Here is a 10,658-nt window from a genome sequence, read left to right as displayed (position 1 = left end):
GTCTTTGAAGGGCAAGTAAGCTTTTGTTAGTAGTTTCTTTTGAAATGGTTCTTTCACCCAGATAACAAAATTCACTTCCCTCTAGTGGTAGATATTTATCTGGGAATTTTTTCTCCTAATGGACGTGGTGCCCCAAAATTACATATAATAATGTCTAGTGGCTCTATGAAGCTGTATTTAGGCACAGTTTTCTAGGTAAATGCTACCTCCAGCATGCTAATAGGCTCATATAATAACAATGCTAAGATACTAATGTTTAGCAGATATTCCAGGTCGTAGTTTAGCATGTTTCCATGCTAACAAATGGTAATTAGCAGTTAACGTACAGTACAGGTGAGTTATGGGATTCATGATGCTTTGATGATTAATCTGGTGACCATGAATGTCTGTACAAAATTTATAGCTGAGATTATCAGTCTGGACCAAAGCAATAATCCACATAGCTTTGCCGTTAGCGGTTAGCATGGCTATAAAATAAACACTAAGTCCCCTTTCCAGAAATACTGTCCTCATTACGCTGCATAACACAGAACCCACTGTCAACAGACTTCTACTGTCTATCAAAGAAATAGTCCCGATGACAGATTCTAACTGTGTGTGTTCTGCTTGGTTAAACAGGGGAACTGAGAAATTGTATTGTATAATGTGTAGAGTGACATGTTGTTGTGTGGCGTGTTACAGCTTCTGTCCCTGAATTAAAGCAACCTGGATTGCATAATAAAACGATCACAATCAAGCTGGACAACAATGTGAAGTTTTTCCACAGTCAGCATTGTGTCTCATTACGTCTAAGCCTCACCCAGAAACTTGGCCACTGCCAGGTTTGGTTGGCAGGTAGAGCAGTAATTATGCCAAGGGATATCATGCAACACATCTACCAAAAAAACAAGTTTTTTGTTTTTCGACATGTCAAAGGAACAAGGAAAACAAATAGGAAAAATGTCCTTGCATTTTTGTTGTTTTAACACCTGCTATAGGGATACGATTTCAGACCCTGGCATTTTGGTCGAGGAAATAAAGAAATAGTGAACATTTGTCTTTCCCGCTCTCTCAAACCTTCACTCTATCGTCTTGGAAAGAACCTGCATTATCAAAAGCATCTGTGTCTGTGAGTGAGTGGTTATCATAAGTTAGTCACAGAAAAACCAGACTGAAATATCTCAATGAGCAACGAGACTTAATCAGAAAAGAAAGACCCCAGAGGGAAACAGATAAACCATCATTTTATCAACATTGAAAAAAAGTCAGCAGCGTAAATTAACAAGTAACAAAACACAATAACAAAATCTGACTGCAAGCATCTGTAAAATTCACTATATCTCATTATATCTCACATACTTTATTAAGCTGAACTCAAACTGAAGTGTAAAAATAGAAGGTTGCTGTTTCCCCTGTATCTAGTCTTTATGCTATAAGCTAAGCTAACTGCCTGCTGGCTGTTGCATCATACTTGCCTTGCACATAGAGAGAGCAAATAACCAAAGTTTCCCAAATGTCAAACAAGCAAATATATTTCCTGTCAAATCTGCTCAGCTTTTTGAAAATATGAAACTCAGTATCTTCTTAATCCTACAATGCTGCCTGAAGACACATGCTGAAAGCTTAACTGTTCAATGAAGGCCTGCTGTGTTTCATTTCATGTCTACGTCACAACGCTTTTCACTCTTCTTTGTCCCTGCACCTGGATGTAATGAGGTTGTTTTGGTTGTTACGAAATTCATTGCGTCAGATCAAGCGGAAGTAATCCGGTTCAGTAACACCGACTGTGACTGCGCCAGTGTCGAAGTGATGACACATGTAAATTACACATCGCACAGTGAAGGTATATTCTAAAGAAATAGTCAGGGGTGGAAAAAAACCTGGGTTTTGCTTAAAATTACTCACTTAAGATCTGGGGCACGTAGAACAGCATTACGACAGCTTCTTAATTTAATTTTGTGGCCTGATTAAGTTCTGTACACTGAAAACATTTTTTTTTTCATGCGAATATTTTAAATGATGATAAAATGAATTCCTGTAGGTTTCCTGTTCACAAACAGGTTACAACAGGGAAGATACGCTGTTTACACAGATCATTTTTATCTTTAATGAAAACGATACTTCAGTTGAGCAACAGAAGACAAAGGATGGTTGTCTACAGTTTGGGTGAAGTCCAGATTTATGTCTTCCTGTAGCCGTGTAGGCGGCCAGGCTTTCTCACTCCTTTACGAGTTTTTCTGTTGCTGCGGAATAGAAGCACAAAACAGGCGCGTCTGCATTACTTAACAGGCGGAATGAGTTCTGCAATGTACGGTGTATGATTACACTTCCTCTCAGAAAGGTGGATCAGGTTGAGAGCAGAAATAATGGGGATTGAAAATGCTTTGTTATAGCCACAACAACATTGTGGATATTTCTATTTTATAAACTAATCTTTCTGTAGGCCTTTCCATAAGCCCGCCCTTTAGTTACTGTTGCCAGCTTTCAATTCTCATATGGGACATATGGTAACACTGGTGGATTCACCACTTTAAATTCTTGTTGAAACAATTAGTCATTTATTTTTGACAGAGACTGACAAAAGCTTCTTCTTATTTTCATCTGCAGCAGAAAATGAACTGTCATGAACACAGATTTAGCAGCTGTAGCCAGCTGAGCTACAGTTGATATGGTACATCGGAAATATAAAGTGGAGGTAGTAAAAGAGTTCTGTGCACTGTTAAGCTGTGTGTGTGTGTGTGTGTGTGTGTGTGTGTGTGTGCTTGTGTGTCCATGTTACCACAAAATTGCAAGAAGGTTTCGCATCTTGCGAGGTGTCGGATCCACACATACTTTGCGGCGTTTCCACGTTAGTACCCTTGAAGAGAAACACAAACGAACACAAACTGTCACCATCATTTTTGAGATTGTCATGAGAATTGTCATGAGAAAGTATTTCAGGAATGGGCATTGGTGCTGGGAAATTAGAAACACAAGGAAGTGGGTCATCCTGATGGAAAAGGAATGTTGAAGCGATAATACTGTATATCAGTTACACAAAGAGAGAGAAGGGACAAAGCAGGACAGATAATCTTACACTATATTAACGTTGCAACTTTCTTTGATGCCTTGCCGCCGGCACAACACCGTTCCTCCTCTTTTTACGATGGAGTTCACAGCGCGGACTTTGGAGACAGCCGTGCAGCAGCCATGACGCCCTGCGAGAGCACAAACACACGTGTGCACACAGGCAGAAAACCTGATATTCAACTTGGAAGATAAGATCTTGAAGGCTGCGGGCTGTTGGCTCATAAATCTTTGGTGGGATTTAGTTTCCCACATCAGTGTTTTAAGGTCGTATGTTGTCAATGTGTCAAGTGATATGACAAGTGACAAGTACAGTCTTGCAAACTCAGTTTACCATCATCCAACAGCTTATGTACTTTGTTTTGGAGTGTGATGTTACGGCTCTATGGGGCATTTTTAGACTCAAATTTATACAAAAACTGATTTTTGTGGACTTATTTGTAGAAATTTGACATCCAAGTCTAACAAACGCATATTTTTAAAATCTCGTATGCTTTTATACTTTTTGACTTTCAGATACCTGACACCTCTTCACATTAGGGTTGTGCAACACAACAAAAACTGCTAAAATGATAGGCCATCGAGGCAAGAAACACAACACTGCAGCCCAATAACAAAAAAAACTACTGCGTGAAAACTCTGCCATCATTTTAATCTCTGCAAACATCGACTTACCTGCTGCTTGAGCCACAGTGTGCGGGCTTGTACCCATGACCGCCAGCCAAAAAAGACAGAGCGTAACAATCGAAAGAAGCTTCATTTGAGACCAGAGTCTGTGGATCTTGCTGAACGAATACTGGGATGGGTGTGAAGGTGGAGCGGCTGAGACATCTCATGGGACTCACTGCCGGGAATACAGATCTCAGGGGGAGGGCCTACCTGTACTTTTTTGGGTCAAAGTGTGTATTTAGTTACCTTACAAAATAGGTGTTCTCCACATATTCGACTGCATTTATATGATGCATTCAAGTAACAATTGGTTCAAATTGAAATTAAACCAAGACAAACATTGCACAGAAGTTTGCATTTTAACACTTCCTGGCCAGTAACAATGACCTAACCTTAAATCTCGAGCAAACAGGTAATCATTATTAATGTGTTGTGAATAACAGCTAAATTATAACTTAAAAGATTACAGCTTCAATGGCAAAGCTGTTGCGGAAGCTGTGGCGATAAGACCAATCTCAGTGTGCGTTTCCTTAACTATATCTTGTTCTTGAAAAGCAGTGAGTCATATAATGTAACTTGATTTGGTTTTACTATTGTTCCGGCCCCTCTCGACCCGAACCTGAGCCTCTCACTGAAACCATAATGTGCATTAAATACCATTTTATACACATTTTCCCAAATTTCAGCTGGACTTATTTGGTATCTTTAGAAACTTTAGGATCTCTACTAGAATTTAAGATAAAGTTTCTTTGGGTTTCAACAACATGTGGCTGCAATGTTAAATGTTCCACTGCAGAGACATGGAGATTTAAAGCTGTATCAGTTGATTTCTGTTTTTGGCCACCTGGGAGCAGCAAGACAAGCTGTAAAAACACCAGTGATGTATTATCACCTAAAAAAATTGTATTTGTAAGAAAATGCAAATTTCCACATGTTTACACATAATTTGACCTGGTGTTTTTATCTCTTTTTTTTTTGGTCTCCACCGTCGCCTGAGGTAAATATCTTGCTCTTAAGTTGTCATGCTTCAAGAAAACATTGTTTTTTTCATTTCCAAACATGCATTTTAAAACCATGACAATTTATTTATAACCTCAATCAAGTACTTATTTTGACCCGAATATTTTCCTAAAACGAACCAAGTTGTGTTTGTGCCAAAACCGAACCGAACCTGTAATGTATAAATCATTTTTCTTTTTTTTTCTTTTAAATGTAGCAGTAAATATTTTCTGGACTTATCTGTCTTTTGACCTATGATATGAGAATATTGATTAGTGCAGCTTTAATAGGCTAAGGTAAATGAAGCATTAACTGTTTCTATTTTGATGCCGTGTTTTGTGTAATGTGACCCAGAGCAGCAGTCAACAATGCCAAACCTCCGTGCTGATAAAGCAGATAATCATTACACAGCCGACACACTCACCTCGACAGGAATGAATAAATATGGGTTTGTTTCAAGAAAGTAGTTAATTTCCTCAACCCATAGAGCAGCGTGGAAATCTCTCAACTAACATGAGCTCATAAAAAGACTCTTGAGACTCGTGGGGTTAACTGAGGGATTGCTGTACACATGCCACATTATTGCGCCATAATCTCCGTGTGTTATGTTTCTCCTGCAGTTGCGTCACCAACGAGGAAATTGCAGAACACAGCTCAGGACTGTCAACATGATTTCACATCTGGACAATCCCACCTTGATTATCTGTAACTATTTTAAGAGCTGCTATTTTTAGCTCCTCAAGGATGTGGTTAAAAATAGATTTGAACGTTTGAGTAACCTTGTGCATTCCATGGACGTCAAACAATTCAAATAAAGAGATGAGGTCAAACTGTTCCCTGGAGTTTGCACATGTCTTATTAATTGCAAACAGGACTGCAGCAAGGGCCGGATGACGACATCCTCCAGCCTCCATTTCCATGGGAACATTAAAAATCACACTAATCCTTCATTTACTGTGTTTGTATTCCTCGAGTTAAGTATGAAATTATACGGAAAATTATGGGAGTTTGGGTCAAATAAAGAGCAGGAAACAGTTCATACTTCTCATACTACTCATACATATTGTTGGGAAAAAAAACAAAACAGATTCATTTGGCATTTTGTAGCTGGGAATAAGAACATGTTCTAGTGCCAAAGCCTAAAAACACAAAACATGGATTGGAAAACCTTATCTGCACTTATTGTAAGTTCTCTTACAAAAGCAATTTGCCATATTTCTATCACCAGGTCAATTTGAAATGAACCACTATTGCTGTCTCCGTGGCAACTGAAAACACTGTCAGTGTGGCAAATCAAATCACACGCTGCTGATTACTCACATAATATTCACATGAGCAAGATGTGTTCAGAGGAAATGATTGTGGAAGAGTGTGGAATTGGTGTATGATTCAGGAGGAACTGACTGTTAATATTTAAATGTTTACGTAGCTGCATTGGGAAATTATAGCGGCTGCACCAGAGCAGCAGCAAGTGACTCATGAAATGCGTATCCTGAGAGAAGTATGTGCCATTGTGATCAAAAGGTCTTTTCCAAATGACTTTCTTTTCTTTTTAATGTGAAATGTAAAACAATTCCAGCCTGCTCCTGCTAAGAGATATACTTTTGAGTCAGGAAATGGTTAAAATATTATTAATCCTTCTCATGTCTGCCCAGGCACAGGAAAATGACTGCCCCAGGTTCGTAGGCCTGTTGCGTGACCGTTCCTTAACAGCGGGAAGTTAGTTATTGTGTTTGGCGCGCTGCTCCGCGTGGTCGACTCACAGACACTGACACTGACACTGACACTGACACTGACACTGACAGCTAATGGAGGCAATTAAGGTAAAAAGAAGTAGCAAAATTAAGAATACTTGCAATAGATGATGATATATTTCCAACAGTAACCGTACTGCAGTTGACACGTTGATAAAAATGTGGTTGTTGTATTGTAAGAACAGACTGTAAAACAAACCAACAGGAGATGTGTCTACAGAGGGAATCCAGGGGAAAGGGAGAGACGTTTTTTTTTTTTTTTTTTTAAAAAAGGTTAAAGTCAGCAAAGGCTGAGACTCTTTCAGTAATCATTTGCATAATCATCAAAAAGGTCACATGTTGTTTTATGATACAGACTAAACTAATGCATCTCCTTCAAGGCCTGTCCACCTGCCCTAAAACCATGAAGTGCTATCAAACCTGCCAAGGCGCAGCACATAATCACCTGTGCACGTCATGAAAAAATTAATCATTGCTACCATCTCATAATCCCTTTGATAAGGAAGCAAACAATGAAAGTGCACCACCCACCCTGTATTGACATGGGTATTATAACCAATTAATTGAATTGAATTAAATGATTCTGGAAAAGAAGATCAGCTCCGGTGGGAACAGTGGTAACAGAGCCGTCAGGGCCCATATGGCATTCGCCCAATTTGCCTGTTTGGTTAATCCAACCTTTGTTGAGCACTGATGTGAAGAGCTGCTGGTCAAGAGTCAAATTCTGACTAAGTTTGGTTGAAAAGTTAGTTATTTTTTTGTTTAGATCTCTGGGTTAACTGTTTTTCAACTGCATTTTGCACCAGTGCATTTTGCCATGAGTCAATATGTACAGCAGTTAGGACCTACGTAACATTGAAATATATGCATATGTGTCGAGCTCATGTTCACACTAGTGGTATGTTGTGGCACATGAAAATGATATACCACTCCACCACTGCGATATGCTGGTAGGCAGATGAACCTATCCTCAGGAAGCAGATCCTCACAAAAACACAGATTAGACAATGGATGACGTCAACTTATCCAACTGATAAACAGATAGATTGCTTAATGAGAGCATGTGATGAGGGAACTGAGGTACTTTCTTCAACAAAGGCCTCTATTTATCTTTCCAGTCTTTAGTCAGTGAGCACTTATCTCAAGTTTTTGCTCCTGAGATAAACTTTTTAAACAATTGTATCACTCCTGACACCTTTCTCAAGTGGAAGGGCGTTTTTTTTCTTTCTACAGATTTGACATATTCCAGTAGAGTCATCGCAAGTCATTTGAGTAACAATTTAGTTATTTGACCTTTCAAATATTTAAAACATTACCCACTCTTTAAAGCTGCATTAATGAACTTCTAGCCTTTAGGGAGCCAAAAAAACCCATAAAATAATACTTTTTTTCACATTGCTACGTTCTGTCAAAGGGTGTATTAATCATATTACTATGTAACCAAAGTGTGTTATTATTCAAAGAGTGTTGTCTAATTTAGTTTTTTATTTTTGCTTGAAATGTCAAAACTCAAGGCAAAAGTCAAGTCGACCCTCAGGAAAGTCCATTCTCAGGTTAAGTCAAGCTTCACTGCAAACAAGTCTTCATATTAGTGATTTAAACCTGCGATAACCGACAGCAGATTGTCACCATGTTTTCACATTGATTTCATAGCCACTTCAAATTTGACTTACAGCCAGCTCTGATGTAGTAGAAAAGTTCCTCCCACCTCCAGGAGCTAAGCAGGTTCCTCTGTTTCCTGGCTCGCACCCAGACACATTCCAGGCCAACAGGGGGAAAATCCCAGAGCCGCCTACTTAAGGAGCCAGTGCAACGCTGTGTCTGTCAAACTCTTGCTCAAACCCCTCAGGTTCACTACACTACAGCCTGCACGCTGACACAGACCGGCACAGCAAGAATACCAACTGTGGAAACATGGGAACCAGCAAAGTGTGTCTCCTGGCAGTTTTCTGCACGCTCATCATCCTCACCACCTTCAGCGGCTGCGCACAGTCAGGTGAGTCCTTCAGCTTCTGCTGCTAATACAGGTGAAATATCCTGGATTTCTACAGTATTGAATGTTTTCTGTCTTCACTGTCAGAGTACATTTAGAGAATATGGGAAAAGTTGTAGGCCTATATTACATTCAGCTTTATATTATTGTAGTACATGTAGAGTCTGCAAATGTTAAAGCTCAAACAAACTGAGTATATATAGAATTATAGGGTTTAGTTTAATGAGGCTTAGAAAGAAGCAAATTAAACTTTTATGTTTGACAAGGTCGCTACTTGTGTATTTTCGCTTACAATTTGTCTTGATGTGTGTATTTGTAGCGAGCTGCTGCCTGATGTATACCAGGCGGCGCCAGTTGCCATACACGCGGCTGCTGGGATACACCATCCAGAACATCAACACTTCCTGCGACATCAACGCCATCATGTGAGTTAACGGTCCACTCTGACGTCAAGCTACATAACACGAGCATTACGGTGGAAACTGTGATACTTAAAGTGATTATATTAATTATATTCGATAGACAATTTAGGACAGTTGTGCATTACAAAGTGTGCAGTAATATTTAGAAATAAAGGGCTGCCATGAATGATGAATTTCATCATCAATTAATCTCCTGATTGGTCTTTAAAAGAACAGAAGGTGATGTCATTAAATGTTTTGTTTCAGTTTAAAATTAAACAAATTGTAAATTTTTCTATAAAATCGGACCAAGAAAAGTCACAAATTCTCACATTTGAGAACAAATGTGGAGTATTTGTATTTCAAAAAATGATGTTCAATCAGTTGTGAAAATAGTTTCTGATTGATGGTCTTTTGATCGACTAATCATTTATTTGACTAATAGTTGCGGCTCTTCTTGGATAGAAGTTATTGCAGTGTGCAAAGTTATTTACAACATTAGCAACAAAAATAGACCTAAAATACACATGTAGCAGCACATCTGAGTAATTTCAAGTTTTGAATGGCTGAAAAATAAAATAGTATAATATTAATCATGATATCTGACATGTGGTTGCAGACAGTGATGGGCTTTTTTGCCCCCACTTGCTTTCTGTTACAGTATAATGAAAGATTAAGTGTGTGTTTAAGCCATTCAGTGTTTGCCACGCTGTCAGAAAACTGGCTCTCTGTAAGACCGAGTGTGTTAGCTTTGGGATTGAAACTATGCCCCAGTCCCCAGCAGTGGTTCCCCAGTAGTTAAAGTATAACTGAAAATCACCTGTGGAATTCCACATGTCAGGACTTTCTGAGAGCAGCTCGTTCGGATTTTGTGTGTGTGTGTGTGTGTGTGTGTGTGTGTGTGTGTGTGTTGAGGTCAAACTGCAGTAATGTACAAGAGACACTGGGGTTAATACACAATCTGGAATGAAGTCCACACAGAGGGAGAAACTGTATCTGGAGTGTAATTAAATGCATTGCCCACTCTCTTCCTGGATCCCACAGCTTCCACCTTCCGGGGAGGTTTTTGTGTGCCGACCCTTCCGTGGACTCGACCAGGAAAGGGATGGCGTATGTGGAGTGAGTATAAACATGTCCCTTAATGTAGATTTTTCTGTACAGTATATTCATCTGATATTCTAACGGCTCTGACTAAACCAAATTCAAAATTCTGTTTTCTTTTTTTCTTTGTAGTGAAATGAGAAAGAGGAAGGGTCAGATCACCAAGGAGACGATTGCTGGCCACCAGATCAGCATAAACTGATTATGTCTTCAGCATATAACTCTGCTATTTACCCGTTCCTGAGACTGGAAAATACACTTGTGTTTTTGATCACATTCCACACTTTAATAACTTTAAATTACTGTAAAAGGGACTGTTATGTTATTTTATATTTTATATTATATTATATATTATTTTTGTATTACATTTTTAATATTTGTTCTGTTTTATAAACAGAAAAGTGTAGTATGCTTAATACATTCACTAAGCCAAGTAAACTAAGCTGTAGTTACGGTGCTTAAAAAAAAGAAAAAGAAGAATGAAAACAGTTTTTTTTTTAAAATCTTCTGAATTGAGTTTATGTTTAAAACTCAAACAGTTTTTGCTCCGAGAGATGCAGCATGACACACTGTGTTCCCACTGAATGTGAAGGTTTGATTGTCATTTATATTTAAAAGAGAGATCATTAATAAAACATGTTAATATCAATATTGACAATGTCTGAACTGGTCCTTTCATATTTTTGATACAACCTT

General features: G+C 38.7%; 1 protein-coding gene across 1 annotated transcript; it reads left to right on the top strand.

Moving 5' to 3' along the window:
• The first annotated feature begins 8,265 nt into the window (after positions 1 to 8,265).
• On the top strand, positions 8,266 to 10,611 carry LOC130161298 (C-C motif chemokine 20-like). The gene is made up of 4 exons (XM_056364505.1): positions 8,266 to 8,463; positions 8,780 to 8,885; positions 9,906 to 9,980; positions 10,095 to 10,611. Exons 1-4 carry the CDS (start codon positions 8,382 to 8,384, stop codon positions 10,162 to 10,164), a joined length of 333 nt encoding a protein of 110 aa, XP_056220480.1. The 5' UTR covers positions 8,266 to 8,381; the 3' UTR covers positions 10,165 to 10,611.
• Positions 10,612 to 10,658: the final 47 nt, after the last annotated feature.

This window comes from Seriola aureovittata, chromosome 20, assembly GCF_021018895.1.
Source record: "Seriola aureovittata isolate HTS-2021-v1 ecotype China chromosome 20, ASM2101889v1, whole genome shotgun sequence".
NCBI classification, from domain to species: Eukaryota; Metazoa; Chordata; class Actinopteri; order Carangiformes; family Carangidae; genus Seriola; species Seriola aureovittata.
Note: the sequence above shows the minus strand (reverse complement) of the source record. Positions and strands in the feature narration are given on the sequence as shown.

Excerpts from the sequence above, each read along its gene's own strand:
- LOC130161298 (XM_056364505.1), top strand. The coding sequence starts at position 8,382 with ATGGGAACCAGCAAAGTGTGTCTCCTGGCAGTTTTCTGCACGCTCATC. Across the intron at positions 8,464-8,779 it reads CAGCGGCTGCGCACAGTCAG|CGAGCTGCTGCCTGATGTAT; the intron begins GTGAGTCCTTCA and ends GTGTATTTGTAG. Across the intron at positions 9,981-10,094 it reads AAAGGGATGGCGTATGTGGA|TGAAATGAGAAAGAGGAAGG; the intron begins GTGAGTATAAAC and ends TTTTCTTTGTAG.